Source organism: Pristis pectinata, chromosome 18 (genome assembly GCF_009764475.1).
Source record: "Pristis pectinata isolate sPriPec2 chromosome 18, sPriPec2.1.pri, whole genome shotgun sequence".
NCBI lineage: Eukaryota > Metazoa > Chordata > Chondrichthyes > Rhinopristiformes > Pristidae > Pristis > Pristis pectinata.
Genome location: NC_067422.1, coordinates 24683036 through 24701436, shown reverse-complemented (window position 1 = coordinate 24701436; position 18401 = coordinate 24683036). Strand labels below are relative to the sequence as shown.

General features: G+C 37.0%; 1 protein-coding gene across 1 annotated transcript in view; it reads right to left on the bottom strand.

Moving 5' to 3' along the window:
* Positions 1-366: 366 nt before the first annotated feature.
* Positions 367-18401, bottom strand: part of pik3r5 (phosphoinositide-3-kinase, regulatory subunit 5) — a 97057-nt gene continuing 79022 nt past the window's right edge. Inside the window, exons 13-20 of the mRNA XM_052033187.1 lie at positions 17369-17500; positions 14574-14702; positions 13073-13166; positions 12181-12257; positions 8374-8467; positions 7994-8076; positions 6571-6686; positions 367-5197 (exon numbers count right to left, since the gene is read on the bottom strand). Coding sequence (XP_051889147.1) covers positions 5050-5197; positions 6571-6686; positions 7994-8076; positions 8374-8467; positions 12181-12257; positions 13073-13166; positions 14574-14702; positions 17369-17500 — 873 coding nt within the window. The 3' untranslated portion in view covers positions 367-5049. The remainder of the gene's footprint in view (positions 5198-6570; positions 6687-7993; positions 8077-8373; positions 8468-12180; positions 12258-13072; positions 13167-14573; positions 14703-17368; positions 17501-18401) is intronic.

The window sequence follows — 18401 nt, the reverse complement described above, 5'->3', positions numbered from 1 at the left end:
CAAAGTTGTTTTTTGTGCTACGCAATGGAATTTAATCTAAAATCCAGTTGCTATGTGCAATTACAACTCTCATGATTTCAAATATTTATTCTAGTTCCTCCAGAATATGACTTAACTGGAGAATTCAGGACTGTTTCTTTTTAAATAAAGGGGACCAGACTTACTTAACCCAAAACTAGCAAATTTGAGTCATTGATTTTCTAGGTTGTCCTCCTTAAAAATGTTACTTCACTTTCACTCAAATCCCCATCCTCATCCCTCATAGCCAATATCAATTGGGCCTCCAACTGAGTGCTTGACTTCCCTCTCCACCCTCCCACCCCCCCAACCCCAATCCCTCCCACCAAACCAGATCCTTAGTCTAATCACTTATCCAACATCCCCTATCACCTGCTATCCCTTCTTTCTTTGCCTCTTCCCTTGATGCCCATACTCTGTTGCTCTCAATTCCATTTCTATCAACTTCAGGCTGATTCTCCCTATCCCTCTCACTGCATCAGCCCCTCTCAGTGCTCCATAGTTTTCTCTTGAACTGATTTTCTCTTACATGACAGAATAATGGTGCTGGGAAGTACACAAAATTGGCACAATTCCTCAGTGCAGTACCACTTTTAACACAGACAGTAAATTATTTCAATGCTGTAACTTCTGTTTGCATTTATAAATAGTAAAGGAAATTGAAGTAACTTGACTCATCATCAGTGACATGTTTGTACAAAAGTAATACAAATAATTCTATAAAGGCAAGAAGTAGTCTTATGAAAGAATACTGGTTAGTTTTACTCGCCAGCACAGTTGAATCCTGGTATATGCCTCATTAGTTCCCCAAACATTTTAATCCACCTCAGCAACTCAGTGGGCCATTTAAAATCTTTAACACAAGAACTAGTATTAATTATCCTGAGTTCATTTAAAGCACAGTAATTGAACTGAAGCCTAATTGGTTTATTGGACTAATTCACTTGGATATAAATGAAAATGGGAGAGACATTAAGTATGTTGCTGTTTCACCAAATTTGTTATTGTACAAAGTCAAGACCTACCCTCATTCAAAAAAGATGCCTTTCATGGGAGTTTGATTGTACAGTGAAAATTACCTGCAGCATTCTTTGTTTATACTTTGTGACTCAATCAGTACAAAGGGATTCTGTACTGGGTGCCTGGATACCTCAAATTAAGTCCATGTATTTAGGAAGCTGTAAAATTTAATACAATATATCAAGTGGATATATATTTACGTTGAATGAGAATATTGGGCAATTAAAAAAATTCTTTATTTATACAGCACAGTAACAGGTCCTTCCAGCCCAATGAGTCCACGCCACCCATTTAAACCCATGTTAACCTGCCCGTACGTCTTTGGAATGTGGGAGGAAACTGGAGCACCTGGAGGAAACCCACGCAGATACGAGGAGAATACACAAATTCTTTACAGACAGCAATGGGAATTGAACCCCGATTGCTGGTGCTGTAATAGCTTCATGCTAATCGCTATGCTACCGTGCATGATAAACACAATAATATCGTGTTTATCATGCATTATTTGTATTATACTAGAAAGGTGTCCTTTACTGAGGTAATAATTTGTGTTCATTATCATTTTTACTTAGCTCTTGTTCTCACAATCATAGTTTCACATTTCATTCTCTAGTCAAAAGGACAGACAACTATTCTAGGCATTGCCCAAAATCACCAAAGCAATCATATGCAATGTGTTTCATAAGAGTTTTACAGAATAGCACAACCACATTTTTATCATTCCTCTGCTTAAGGTGTCTACTTCCTGCACAGTGCCAATGTGAGGAATTCCAGGCTAGAATCTGCACCATGTAATATTGCCCTGAATGTAGAGTGCAGAAGCAGTGTATGCCAATATGCTTGATTCATGCCCCCAATAACCTCCCTCTTCTAACTCTCTTTTTCATTTACTTATTAGCCTCCCCTTAAATCTGTATAGTTTACTTCAATTACACTGTGTGGAAATGAATTCCACATGCTTAGCATTCTTTGCCTGAAGATGCTTCCAGTGTGTTTCCTATCTGATTCCGCATAAAGTGGAAACACTCTCTGCATCTACTCTGACAAAATCTGACATAATTTTAAAGACTTCCAATGAGTCCCACTTTGGGTTTCTCTTTTCAATTGAAGAGAGACCCAGAATGCTCGACCTATCACGATATAACTTTACATTTTTGGTTATCATTTATTTATCCTTCTCAGTGTCTCTATATTCATTCCATGATGTAGAGACCCGAACTGTGTACAATACTCCAGGTGAAGCCTCACCAAGGTTTAATATAAGCTGAGCATGACTTCTCTATCTTTCAGTGATATCCATTGAGAAACAAAAAACGTAGTGCCTGGTTTGGTACTTTTAATGATTCTAATAACAGCATTGCTTTATTTAGTGAATTTTGTATTTATACTCCCAGGTCCCAATGGTTCACCACCTATACAAGTACTAATTTTCCAAATGAGTTGTAACCTCCTTATTCATATTAGTATCTGTGTTTCGCTTAATTTACTGATTAATATTCCCATTCTGCAAATCTATGAATACCCTCTTTTAATTTATCATTATCTCTTCTGTAACAGCTACTACCCCAAACCACACTACCCTCCACTAATCCACCACCACTGCTATTATTGACACATGGTGTCATCCATAAATTTTATAACAAATCTTTAATTCCAAAATCTAATATAGATGCTTTGACCTTATACATCAATCTATTATAAGGTAGCTTGAAGCCATTTGGGAAACCTTCATATGTTAGATTAACTACACTACCTTTAAGTACTCCATCTCTCAGCTGTTTGAAGAATTCATTGAGATTGATAAGACTAGACTTTCCTCATGAAATCCATGCTCTCTCTTCATTATTGAAATATTTATTTCTAACTATCTTTCAATTTTCTCTTTTAGTGGGAATTCTATTATGTTTCCTCTGCTGGTCTACAACATGTAAGATACTTATTTATTAGTCACATGTACATCGAAACACACAGTGAAATGTGTCTTTTTGCGTTATTGAGAGCGTGCTGGGGCAGCCCGCAAGTGTCGCCACGCTTCCGGCACCAACATAGCATGCCCACAGCTCCTAACCTGTACGTCTTTGGAATGTGGGAGGAAACCAGAGCACCCAGAGGAAACCCACACAGACACACAGGGAGAATGTACAAACTACCTCACAGGCAGCGGCCGGAATTGAACCCAGGTCACTGGCGCTGTAATAGCGTGACACTAATAGTTGCCTGGACATGCTCCATCTCCCCTCTTAAATATGCATATTGGGTTAGCTATCTGCCAGTCTTCTGGCATACATCACTTTTTAATCAAGTATTACCTTGATGTCTCTGCTAACTATTCGCTGGATTGTTTTAAAAAGATTGCTTGGAGATGCACTCTGTCTGGATCAAAGGATTTTTCTCTTTGACTTTGATTATTTCATTTCATATTATTGTTCTTTCTATATTAAATGTAATTATATTAATTCTAATCTTGCCTTCCAACGTCATGACAATGTGATCTGTCTCTTGGGCCAATACTGAACCCAAGTTACTTTTTAATATTTCTGCCATTTCACTATCTTTACCTGTAATATTTGTCCTTCTAATCAATTTGATTTTATACCCATCCTAACTCTTTTAAAATTTTTGTGCTGCAGAATTTTTTTATCATTTTATGTCCCTTTATAATTTAATATAATAGATCCTCATGGTCAGCCTATCAACCATTGAGTCTTCATTGTACTTACATCCTTTGAATTATTATCTAAAAATCTATTATATTATGGTGATTATTACTGAGAAGTTCCCCTTCACTCAATCCTATAATAAAATCTCCCTTTTTTGGTGATTAAAATATTGAGTTCAAAAGGAGTCCTCTACACATCGTAGGAAGTAATTTCCTTTATCCCTGTAACCATTTGATCTGGACGATTAATTTCAGGATAATTCAAATTATTTTTACTATTCTGTGTTTTTAATACATGTCCTCAATTTATTTGTATTTTTCTTGCTCCACCTATTTTCCAATATTTGGTGGTCAGTAGATCACTCCTATTCATGGATATGTAGTTAGTGCAAGAAAGTGGTGCTGAGGTAAAAGATCTTAGGAAGAGAGGCAAGCAACTCAGGAGGGGAAATGGTGTGTGGGCATTTATTGCAAGAGGATTAGAGTACAAAAGTGAGAAAAAGTTGCTACAATTGAAGAGGACTTTAGTGAGGCAACACCTGGAGTACCATGTGCAGTTTTGATATCAATACCTATGAAAAATAAATTTCTTAATGTTTACTCACAAAAGGACTGATAAATCTGTTTTACTCAATAACCAATCACTAGCTACTGTCCTGCAGTATCACCATGTCCAGAAATTTACCTCATTTCAGTGATGCTAATGGAAAATCTTGTGTATTGTGAAATGTAGCTTAGATACCCTAACCTTTCATCCTTACATATTTAAAATTTTTAAGTATTTACCTTTAAGCTTTTTCGATATAATTTTGTTTTACACACTAATTGCTTATAAGTGTTAAAGATGAAAAGAAGCACCTTTTTTCCTCTGCACCAAATTCTTATCCTCATCTAATTCTAAATTAGCTAAACTACTCAATTAACCTAATGACCTCTGGATGCACCATCTGCTTCAGTGTGTCAATATGAAAAGGGGATGGGTCATTTTGCATTTAAGTTGAGGTATGAGCTAGCTTTTGCCATGACACTTAAAGTTTCATTTTCTGAAACAGTTTCTGGAACAAATAGCCACCACTTATCAAGGAACCATTTTCCCTCTCCCTTCCCAAGCAGCCTCGTTAGCAATGGCTATTAAACAGCCTATGTGGTGCCATTTCTACCAGCTGGAGCTCAACTTCAATTGGCAGTGCCTTTCTATTTCACTTGATACCTTTTTTAAGGCCCAATAAAAAATATATATATACTGATTGCAATAAATAGTTGTAACAGTGCCAGACCAAAATATAAAATCAGGTCCATTGTTTTGGCCATATTTTCGGTCCGTAGGGATAATGAGTCATCATCTGCCATCCTTATGGTAAAGCTCCACTGAAGGTTACGATTGGAAGACAGAGAAGTGAGTAGGACTTTGATGGATGCGGCCACTTCTGGAATGAAGTGTGTTTGCTCAGTTTCTCAGGCATCCTGTCTTCGGGTTTATAACATACGGACACCTCACATCTAAACAAAAGAAAGATAAATAACATTTCATTTAAAATAAAGGATCCAAACTAGAAAAAGAGGCATATTTTAAACCAATATGCTACAGATTTTACTGCTCTAATAATTTAATACAGTTTCACCTAAGATTTTCTGACCTTCCAGCAACATTTAACTTCTTTTGAAGATGCTTATGTATGACAGCATTTTCACTTGTCACGTGATTGTTGGTGGGCTAGAAAGTACATATGTGTGATATACAGAGCACTCTAGATGGGATAGATGACCTTTTCCTACCTATCACTGTTCATATATTTGTGAATGTCCCAATACGATACAGGGTGCCAACTCATTTAGTGAAATTAAGAGAGACCAGTTGGTCCTTCAAAAGTGCAACAATTGTACATAATGTTGAGCAAATAGTAGACCAACAACTAGTTTACATTTATATATTTTATATATGTTATATGTACTCATTGTGATCAGGCATTTAATGATATCAGTAAACACTCCTTAGTTAGATATAACATGAGATAAATGCAGAAAAAGCTAAATACATGTCACAGTTCTAACTACTTCTTTTTGGAACTACATGATCATTTTTAAGTAGTGAATTGCCTTTATGGCATCTCAGAGGTGTAAAGTATGTTCAGATTCCAATCACTCTCTTAAATAAAGTTTTCTAAATTCTTTTTGATCTTTTTTTTTGACCTGTAGTTTCGGGCTCCCACAAGTGCCGATCTTATCATTTATTAACATCATTTCATCCTTAAACTGCAAAACTAAAATAACACTCACATGCCAAAGCAAGAACATTGTATTGATTCTGATCAACAGAAGTGCAATGTATGAAGTTAAAGATAATGTAACAGCTTGCAAATCGAACACTGGAGATTGTGGAATAAAGTGGAAAAGCTGCCTCAGCTAATTCTACAGCCTTGAAGGCTGATTTTGGTCACATCTCAGTGGACAGCACTTTTGTCTTGTATTAGAAGGCAAAAGATGCAGGCCTCACTGCATATAAGTGAGGCTAGCAATCCAGAACAGAACTAGGAGAGAAAGGGTTATTGCAATACTCCAGGGGTCCTCTCTCGAAGGAGTGAAACTAACTTACAGAAGGATGTTAGATATCCCATGACACATTTAAGGAAGGATAGGGACTTGTTCTGGTCAACACTGTTTCAATTAATACCCCAGAAAATAGATTGACTAGCTACTTATTGTGTTTGTAAAAGGATGCAATTGCCTACAAAACTGTAGCTACATTATGATGAAATGTTATATATGAGCAAAAGTAATAACAAACCATCACAGTATGACCACAGCTTTGTTTAATATATTAAAATAAATTTGAATAAATAACAGAGGTGAAAGTGATGAAACAATTCACCTACCTGGTTACACTTTGAATAACTTTTTTCTCATCCTGGTCCAGACAAACTGCAAATGTGGTATTATTGACTCCAATTATCTGTACTTTGTCAATCTTGATTTGTGTTATATTTATTTGCTGAAATAACAGAAAATATCATTTCAAATAATGCTGACGGTATATGGATTAGACAATCATTCTGTGGAAGATGTACTTATTATCAAATGTTCTATTCACCATTAATTAATTTCCCTTTCAATGCAATTGCTTGCATTTTCTTAGCAATCACAAACTTTAATTCTGGTTATTTATAAATTATGTTAGTTCCCTGGGACAGAGGTAACACTTTTTGCCTCTCGGCTGCTACAGCATGAGGCAATTATTTTCTACCTCCCTTGTTTGTGCTGAGTTAATGCATGTTACCTGTTAGTTAAGTCTCAATAAGGTGCCAAATTTAGAAGAGTAATATCAACCAGACTTCCTGCTCCTCTGTGGCACACAACAAGTGCTCGTAGGATGATTGGGAGATATCAGAGGTCCACCTGGTCGTGCATCTTTACTATCAGACAGCCCAAGGCAATCATTGTCAAGTATAATATATAAATAAAGGCCACTTGTGCAGTAGGATGACCACAAACCATAGAACTGCACTTCAATGATAATGTTAGGAATAGAGGTGAATGAATAGATTACAGAGAAAGATGATAATAATAGAGATTGGGGTGAAATATGTTCTTTCATCTCTGGTGCTTACTTGGAAGATTGTTTGATAATATCCTGCTTCCTGTCAAAATATTTAGGTCCTGTCTGTGTTAAACACATTCACGTAGGAGTGTGTGAATACAAAATTACAAAAATTACAAAATTACAAAAGTTTAAAATCTGTATTAGCTCTGTTCCATTGTTAATATGTAAATGGTGTGATTTAATACCTGCTCCTTCTCACTTTTTTTCTGGGTGATTCTTACCAGAGCAGGTTATGCCATTTTGTATTCACCCTATTAACTTTTAAAAGAACAGATGCAACTAAAAGCACAGTACTCCTACCAACTTGCTGCCAATAACCTAAAACAATTAAAACCTTCTCTTTCATTTCAATTAAATTTGCTAATGCCATTTACTGTACTTTAAACAAAGGTTTCATTAATCCCATTACAAACAAGAACTAAAGGACTAATTGTATACTATTGTGCCATGTGTATTGTGACCATGTATTGTACATGATCTTCCGACCACTTTTAATTTGTGCTTCCAGTAGACAATACTCCCCACCAGAACAACAAAGTGCAAAAATTAAGTTGAAGGTCACTGAAATATTAAGTACATTTTTGATTTTTTTTTCATTTCCTGAATTACTCAATGCAGTGGCTAAACCTTGCTGATCAATTATGGTTCCTCAAAGCAAATTCCATGAATTCTTAATCTCACAATAAGCCTGTGCTTACCTGATTGTAACTTTTTTTGGATTTGGAGTTCTGTCGCTTTACCACCTCAGTCATGGAAAGATGGAGATATTCTGTATTGAATTCTAACAAAAATAGGAATTTATTTTAGAAGTTAGTTATATTGGCTAAAATTTGTAAAATTGTAAGCTAGAGAATTCTGTTTAAAATATATAGTTATACTGTGCATGTGATTGAATGGCAATAATAGTACTTGTACCTATAAACTCTTAAGTAATGAGTTAGCATAGAATGACTCAAATTCCATGATAGAGTGATAAGTGCTATTTACAGAACAATATCGTTTTCCCATCAGCAAAAATCGAGATATGGTCCTATTTTTCATTCCAGGAAAGCAAAATGATTGCAATTAAAAATATTACCTAGCTCATCATATTTCTTACAAGCCTTGCTTAGGTTTACAGATGTGCAGTTTTTTTCCACGTTGTTCCATTGGCTTCTTCTGCTGACTGTTGCCTGGTGGAAGAGAAATGTTTATTATAAACTATTAAAAAGTGAGATGAATAACATGTTGCTGACGTATTTTCCTTTCTTTAATAGATGTTTAAACAATCATTTTTAGAGTTGCAATTTTACTAAATTTGCATGTCTTTATATAAAAATAAAAAAAACACACAGAACCTGGAAATCTGAAATAAAAACAGAAAATGTTGGGAACTTTCAGCAGGTTAGGTAACATCAGTGGAAAGAGAAACAGTCAATGTTTCAGGTCCTAGAACCTTCATTATTCACAGATGCTGTTTGATCTGCTGAGTGTTTCCAACATCTTCTGTTCTTATTGCATGTTATTATATATTTAATTGAAAAATGTTTATTTGCAAATTTAAAAGTAACCGAGTCACTAATCTCACTGCTGTGCTCATTGACAACATAATCTTTGATAGTTTTTCTGCTGGTTTGTGTAAGAACTGACAAATTCTGAGGAAATGTCATCAAACCATCACAGTAATTCAGTTTTAATCTACCTTCACACATGTTGCCTGATATGCTGGGTATTTCCAGCAGATTTCCAGCAACTGCAATTGGCCATGATCCCAGCACTTTTTTTTCTTCTGTTCTCATTCATCTCCTTCTATTTACATCCCCTGCACACAGATCAGTTATAATGAATAAGCCTTCACCACTCTTTCTCAGTTGGCACCAGGGCTATCTATGTCATTTAATCTCTCTTGGTCTCCAAAATGTTACAGACATTCATCTTTGTTATCTCCACTTTTATCTGCAACTTAAAACATGTTTGCTAACATGATTTCTAACTTTTCTCATTTCTGATGAAATGTCATAGGTCTGAAGCATTATCACTCTTTCTCTCTCCACAGATTTGCCTGATCTGTGTAGTGTTTCCAGTATACTTTTTTTATTTAAGTGTTCAGGTCTCTGGACAAATTTGAACCCTTCTAACTTGGTTGAAGCTAAGGCTGTCTGTCATTTGTTGCTACCCTCTATATTTTCAGAGATTATCCCTTTTAAACCAAAGTATCCCTTTTATGCTCTTAAAGAAGAGTAGAAATAAGAAAACATTTATAAATTATATATTTTGTGTAGTATTTTCTCTACTTTTGATTATCAGGGTAAGAGTATATTTGTCAATTCAGGAATGATACTATAATTAAACGTAACTCTGTATATTTTGAAATCAACATTTGCACAGCTTTAACTGCTTCCATTAGCACTCTTCAGTTGTTCAGACAGTTAGCTTTCCAGTTAACAGGAGTCTGCATTGCAAGCAAAGGCTTGTTGCAAAATGGACTGCATGAAAACAGGAACAAATCAACCCTGAAACCAGTTCCTTCTTTCTGAGATGCATATCTTAAAAATAATTATACATTGAAATTATATGTTCCAGATTAAATTCTCAAGTTTCACTCAATTTTAAAACATTTCATCAAAAAAAATCACAAAAGCGCCATTTTTCTTCAACTTTGACCTGCACCCCTCTGCTCCATCATTAAACTGGTGCAGTGGCATGGCCCAATGTCTGCTCACCCAGTGATCCAAATCATTTTCACAAACCTACTTTTAAAGGGCTTTAAAAACTCTTCCTATTTGCTTGAATCCTAGAACAAGTTATTTTTTCTGAAAATGATAGTGTTCAAAACGTCATTAATATGACTTTCATACTTCTGTTTTATGAAATCTATAACAAATAATAACATCAGATAAAATTAGTAAGTAAAACTACACTGCTGGATGATTATCCTTCTGTATTCATTTATTAAAATGGTAACATTAAATCACTTAGGAATATAAGAAATAGTAAGAAGAAAAGGTTACACGTCCCCTCCAACCCTCCTGAACCATCCAGTAAGACCTTCTGTCATCAAACCAACTCCATTTTCATGCCTGTTCCTTATGACCCATGACTGATCTATAGACGAAAGATTTAGCTTGACCATATACATATTCAATGACTGCCAGGTCTCTGGGGCGGAGAATTCCAAAAAGGAGAAATTCTTCCTTATCTCTGTCTTAAATTATGATCCTTAGTTCTAGATTCTTCCATGAGTGGAAATATCTTCCCAGCTTTTGTCCTGTCAAGCCCACTCTCATTCTTCTAAACTCCAAGTGTGTGACATGAAAATTACTCATTTTTCCATACACTGTTCATTCGTCAAATCCCCGCTGCATACTCATATGTTACGTCCAAGGCCGAGAGTTCCTATGGAGCCACAAGAGACTGCAGATGCTGGAATCTGGAGCCACAAACAATCTACTGGAGGAACTCAGCGGGTCGAGCAGCATCTGCGGGAGGAAAGGAAATGTCAATGTTTTGGGTCGAAACCCTGCATTGGGACTGATGCAGGGTTTCAACCCGAAACATCGACAATTCCTTTCCTCCCCCAGATGCTGCTCGACCTGCTGAGTTCCTCCAGCAGATTGTTTGCTGCTCCAAGTGTTCTTGCTTTGTGCAGTAACGATTGACATGGCATCTTACTGAATTGTCTTTTGAAAATCCACATACACTTAAGATAATATAAGATAAGATATCTTTATTAGTTACATGTACATCAAAACACACAGTGAAATACATCTTTTGCACAGAGTATTCTGAGGGCAGCCTGCAAGTGTCACCACGCTTCCGGCACCAACATAGCATGCCCACAACTTCCTAACCTGTACGTCTTTGGAATGTGGGAGGAAACCAGAGCACCCAGAGGAAACCCACACAGGCACGGGGAGAACGTAGAAACTCCTTACAGATAGTGGCCGGAATTGAACCTGGGTTACTGGCGCTGTAATAGCATTATGCTAACCGCAACACTACTGTGCTACTACTTGCCCTTTATGGTTCCTTGTAATGAATGCTATTTTTCAAACACAATTTCCTTTCCATAAAAATCAGATTGACTTTGCTTATTGTACTCTGATTTACAGAGTGTCTTGCCACTACTTCTTTGATATGGATTCCAGCAGTTTATCAACGTTGGATGCCAGCTTAACTGGCCAATAGCACCTTGCCTTCTTCACCCCTGCTTTCTTGAATAGAGCTCTTATATTTCCCAGTCTTCTGGGACCTTTTCAGAATCTAGGGAATTTTGGAATATCACAATCAACATCTCCACCATCTCTGCAGCCATTTCCTTTAAGGCCCAAAGAAAAAGATCACTAGATCCAGGGCCCTTGCCAATCATTAGTCCCATTAATTTTCCCAGTCCTTTTCTGTAGGATGATGATTGTTTTAAATGCTTCCCTCCCTTTTGCCCCCTGATTTTCTACTATTGTTCGGAAACTCTTTAGTGCCTTCTACTGTGAATGCGGATAGAACTATTTGTTCAAGTCTCTTCTATTTACTTCTTTCCCATAATTACTTCCCAGCCTCATTGTCCTAGGGGCCAATATTTACTTTGGTTGTGTTCTTCCTTTTTATATACTTGCAGACCATCTGTTTGTGTTTATATTTCTTGCTTGTTTATCCTCATACTCAATTTATCCCTCTATCTTTTTGTTCATCCTTTGCTAGCTTCTAATATGTTCTCCATCTTCCAGCCTCACTGCTAATCTTTGATGTTCTGTGCCTGATTTTCCAATTTGACATCATACCGCTCTTCCTTAGTTAGCCATGTACTTCATTTCTCAATTAGATTGCACCTTTGTTTCGAGTTACAAAATAATTCTGAAACCTATGCCAGCATTTTCTAGGAATTCTAGGTGCATGTATCACAGCATACCTTGCAGTAGGCAATCTGCAGTGCTAATGGGACTGCTTCTCTGTCATCATCAATTCCAAGTCTTTTACATCCAGGACCTACATTATTTTGGAATTAAAAAAGAATCAAATTAAATACAGGAATCTGCAAATCACACCAAAACAAATCCGTGCAGTTGTTCTTCAGACTTTTCTAACAATACAGTTTATACAATAAATTTGGTCAGTGTTCAGATCTCCTCATGATATGACTTTGAACCACTCTAGGCTGGTATTTCAACATAATGGAATGAATGCAGGGACCTAGGTTGGTACAGACTTAAGATAACTATGCGGTATTACCTCATGGCTCTTCACTAGTTACACCCAGCTGCATTACTGATCACTTGTTTCAACACAACAGAAACTTCTCCCTTTTAAACAGAGACTAGCATATTTTAACAAAATGAATCAGGCCTAATCCCAAGTAGAAGTCCAGTTCCACAGAAGCTTGAATGTAACACTAGGTTAACTAAATGTAACAGCACAGTTCAAAATAGATTTAACTTTTACATTTCCAGCTATTCGAGAATGTATTTGTTGGAAAAATTTATGTTTTTATAAACTAACTTAGAGATATTGAATCAGCTCATTGAATATAATTATTTGCATTTGAAAGTTATCGCCGACTTCAAAAAATTAACAAAAGTGTATCCGAGTGCAGCAGAATGTGATTATTGTCATGGTCACCCTGACAGTCTTTGGGGATAGACACGCTCTGTGCATTCTCAAACTTTCAACTGTTGTCCAGTCCAACTCCATCTAAGTGTCAAAGAATTGCTAATTGGATATGTACGTCTTCCTGAGTAACATATCGGCCTTTCTGCAAAGATATGGGAGACAATTCTTCTGAAATCACAGCAAATAAAGCATACCTGAAGCTTTAATCGCTCTTGTCGCAGCTGATTGTCCAAGCTCGAGAGAATAAACAAAGACCTCAGATTTCTTCTCTCCCCCAGCCAGAGTTAACTGTCAAAAGAAGATGCAATTCATCCTAATTATTTCCATATTTTGTGTTTGGAAACACAATTTTCTCTGACTTGCCTTTGCAAAATGTCAAGGAGCACCAACGTTGTCGGGACATAGACTGAATAATATAACCCATGTATACTGTACATCTTAAATGGATGCACCATCGAATAACAGTGTGGATAGTTTGAATAGCTACTTAATTTCAGCATGACAATAAGGACTGCTGAATCAAAGTTTTATCACACTTTCATGAACTAAAATTAAGTGATTAGTCATTTATCATTTTTGAATGGGGAAGTTGCATTGGCTATGAATTCATTTATCTGGGGAGTCCAATGTCTCAGAAGAAAAAGAGGAAGTAATGACATGAGTTTAGATATTAGTTCAGTGATTGCAATACTTCATTTGAAATAAAAGACATGTTGCTTTAGATACAGTACTGTTTGAGAAGTAAATATTGGCCTAGGCATGGGGAGAACTTTCTGCCCAACTATGAACATTGCCATGGGATATTTCATGTCCACTCATGAGTCAAGTGAGGACTGAGGTCAAAATCTCAGATCAGCACTGTTTACCCTGAACTGCTAGCATATGCTCAGGTCTCTGGTGGTGCTTAAGTTCATAGCCTTCTGACTCATGTGAAAAATGTAACTATTGAGCCAAGGATTGTGCAATTGGATTCTGAGAGCTGTGCTCTACATGGTCTCATTGGACAGGGTGAGAATCAAAGGACGGGCAGATAGTCTCCAACACTAACATTTTTGTTTATTTTGGCATCTGGATAGGTTAAGAAAGCGGTGGTGGATCTTTGATTACTGGCTCACCAAGCTGACTGGATACCTCATAGTGGGCATTAAGAGTCAACCACATATTCTGGACTAAAATCACATACAGACTTCACCGGGGAGAGTGTCCCAATGGCAGGATATGAACTTGCAACTTCTGGGTGATCAACACCATAATCTTTACAAAACTATGAACTATTCTTTTTTATTCTACAAATAAATCTCTTGATTCACGAAATGGAGGGCCACTTTGGGCACTCACACTCTGCTTCAGGCAAGCAGTTCAAGAAATGTCATAGAAGTTATTTCATATGATTACTTAAGGAAGTTCCAATATAAAAAAATAATTAATGGGAAAACTCACTTTACACTGCATAAAGACACAAAGATTTCCCAAAAGAAACACATTAACAGAATATAATATGCAAATCACATGGATAAAATATATACAAAATAATACTCCAAATAAATTGATTAAAGTGGCTGTGTATTTTGTTTCCATTTACATACTTCCAGAAATAAAGATAATCTTGCTACGGTCAGACTTCGATCTCTGATTTCACCACATTTAGTCATGGTCAAACAGTGCAAATGTGACAAATGCAGATTATAGATTCACCTCTGCTTGGTAAAGCTGGATTAACACTGGGCGAGTAGCATTTCGACAATAGTACAGGATCAGGTCACCCATGATGGGAAGCTTCTCTGGTAACCTTTCAGCTGTATAATTCTCTGGCTTGGAAGGTTCCTACAGAAAACAGATTACAATGACATGGTAGTAGTAAGATTCATGAGAAAAACTTGGTTAATAATATTTAATGGTCATTAGTAATTTAGAAAATATCTCCATGGCAATAGCCAGTAACATTTAAAAAATATGTTCCATTCAGCCTTTTGTTGTGTTTCTCTTTATTTCCCACTTCCCCTCTCCCATCTCTCTTGCAACACTGGTGTCAAAAAAATCTTCCACATTTTTAAAATATTTATGGCTCTGAATTTGTTGTCAACTGAGCCCACTCTTTCACCTTCCTGCTTTCTTTTTGGGTCCTCTCTCTTTCAGTTCACATATCACACACACCTAGGAGTGACCCTGTGTTCCCAGTGGATAAACCAGTCTTGTGGAATGCACTGATCATAGTCTGCATTACAATAACACTGCACGGTTTCTCCAGTTTTGGGAGCCCAGTTTCCAACTGGGAACGTGGGAAATGAGAATCACCCGTTGTATTTTATTATTTTATACAGATTATATAACATTAGCAACAAATTACACAGACAAGAAAGGTTAATCTTATTTTAACTTCCCTCATTATTTCACTGTATTAGAGAAATTGTTCTATCTCTCACCCCCACCTTCTCTACTATCTAGGCTAACTTGTTTCCCTTTCTTATTTCCATTGAAGAGTCCAAGACCTGAAAGATTAACTGTCTCTCTTTCCACAGATGCTGCCTGACCTGCTGAGTTTCTCCAGCATTTTCTGCTTTTATTTCAGTTTTCCAGTATCTGTTTTTTTGTTATTTTTCTATTCTGCCTTTAGCTCTCTATCCATCTTTATGCCTCTTATTTGTTAATTTTCTTCTCACAAGGATCTGGTGGCAGATGGTATCATTACTAGGTATCCCTCCCATGAATACCCTAGAAGAAATGGGAGTTGAAAGGCTAGGACTTTTGTGGCAGGGGTCTCAGGTCAGGGGTTGGTTGAAGGACAAAGAAGAGAAAGTGAGAAAGGTTTGGAGCAGAAGTTAAGTGAGTTCAGTAATTGGTGTTTGATAATTGGTTTATTATTGTCACATGCATCGAGATACAGTGAAAAGCTTTTGCTTGCATGCTATCCAGACAGATCATTCCAATAATAAGTACATCGAGGTAGTACAAAGGGAAAAACAGTAACACAATACAGAATATAATGTTACAGCTACAGAGAAAGTGTAGTGCAGATAGACAAATAAGGTGCAAAGGCCATGATGTGGTAGAATGAGAGATCAGGAGTTCACCTTTATTGTGCAAGTGGTCTGTTCAAGAGTCTTACAACAATCAGATAGAAGCTGTCCTTCACCCTGGTGGTACATGTTTTCAAGCTTTTGTATCTTCTCCCCAATGGAGGGGGGTAGAAGAGAGAATGACCTGGGTGGAAGGGGTCTTTCATTTTGTTGGCTGCTTTCCCAAGGCAGCAATAAATGTAGACAGAATTAATGGAGGAAAAGCTGGTTTTCATGATAGACTGAGCTGTGTTCACAACCCTCTTCTATTTTTTGCAGTTTTTGGCAGAACAGTTGACATACCAAGCTGTGATGCATCTGGATAGGATGCTTTCTGTGGTGCATCTATAAAAATTGATGAGGGTCAGCAGTGCCAGACCTGGGGCTGGGATAGACTTGGACTCTGTGCTGACTGCCTTTGAGTCTCTTTTGCATTGGTCTGGAGTTGCTGTTTGCATCATCATTGTGCTGCTGTAACATTTATGAGAAAACATAACCTGGGGATCCATGGCCTGGTAGCGGAGGCCGAGAATGAATCATAGACCAAGGCTGTGGTCAAATCATCACTAAGCAGAAGGCTGAGGCATGAATGGGAGGGACATTTTATGAATATTTATAGAAGTATCATATAATATATTGCCCCCATTTTAAAAATTGACAATTACTTTATATTGTAGGAAAATACATTTTCAAATGTACTATTTATTGTAATGCAATAACGGGAATAAAAAGAAAACTGTGCAATTGCAGAATGATCATTTAACAAATCCAAGCTATTTAGCTAGTACAAGATAAATGCTGAAGAGTTCACATTGGAAGTGCAGAGTGCAGAGGATGCAGTATCTCTTCCCCAAAGGTAGTTAGTTATACAACTACCAAGAAAAGACTGACAATGAGGTACAATATTGATATCCTGTGAAATGCATAGACAAAAGCAATGACATTTCTCGTATCAGAAGCCAATACCCAAGCAGGGCCAACAGTCACCCTGAACTCAGTATCTGAAGGGGCCAGTGAAGCATGTACAGCTTAAAGGGGACAAAGTTAAGGCAACTGGAATATTGCAAACGGTTTTCATAAAATGCATCTAGACAGGAAGTAGTCATTAAGATAATCAAATATGACTTCCTGCTGAGGCAGATATAAAGTTACATTTGTGTTGTGTTCATTCCATGAACTATTGTCTTGTCACTGCAGATAAATTCCTTTCTCAGTTTCTCATTAATAGCCATATTCATCAGGTTCAACAAGGAATAATTAAGAAGGATACTTTAAATAACAAGCTCATCAGGAGAAAATATGTATGAAAGGTAGTGGTTTTCCTTTGAATGGTTGAGGAAGGCAAATACAGAGAAATGGAAACTTAAAGAGACAAAGAAACCAAAAAAGAACTCACAAATGTTAACTGCACAATATGAGTGCATTTATGCTTACCTGGCAAAGAAGAGTTGTTGGTAAGGTCAGTAAATCTAGAATATTTCGCTCATACCAAGAATCCAACATGCCAATGAATTGGGCAATATTATTGGTACTATCTTTTTCTGCAGGCTCAAGTGAGCTGAAATCCTAAAGTAATCATAAACCCACAATAAGTTGTTAAAGAATAATACCTACTGAACTGCATTTCATTTTGAATTATTCCTTTTGTCCAACATATCCAGAACTGCTGGCATTACTAGGTATTCAATTCAAGTCAAAGCAAACAAGTGAACAAATTTCATGTTATGCTGGAAATTCCCATTTATGCTCAGAAAGAAAACCCTTATATCTTCCACATGCACTCCTTAGCTTGTTATATTTGCTGGTTCATTGAGCAGATCCCAAAGCTGCAATGAAAGTTAGCACAGTGGCACAGCTAGTAGACCTGCTACCTCTTGGCACCAGCCCCTAGGTTTGATTCTGACCTCTGGTGCTGTCTGTGTGGAGTTTGCACCTTCTCCCTGAGACCATGTAGGTTTCACCTGGGTGCTCCAGTTCCCCCCCATATCCCAAAGACTTGCAGCTTGGTAAGTTAATTGGTCAACATAAATTGCCCCTCGAGTAGGTGAGAGGTAGAATCTGGGGCGAGTTGATGGGAATGTAGGGAGAATAAAATGGGATTAGTGTAAATGGATGCATGATGGTTAGCATGACTAAGGGCCTCTTTCCATGCTCCATGACTCTGTCCCCTTGAGTCTATGAACGGAAAACTGGGGATTTCTCTGGCTGATGGCTGATCTGTGGTGTCTGTTTTCAACCTGCACAGGAAATGGAAAATCAACCAAGCTGATTTTGAATTTTCCAGAATTACGTTCTTGACTTAAAAATCCAACACTCCCTTAAACTTCTCCAAGTCATATCCCTCTATTCTCTGCCTGGATATTGGATTTACTAATAATGAAATGTAAACTATCAGCAGATCTTCCCCCAGCCTATGTTGTAGAGTTTGTGAGAACCTCAAACACATAATCAGAATGCAACTTACTCA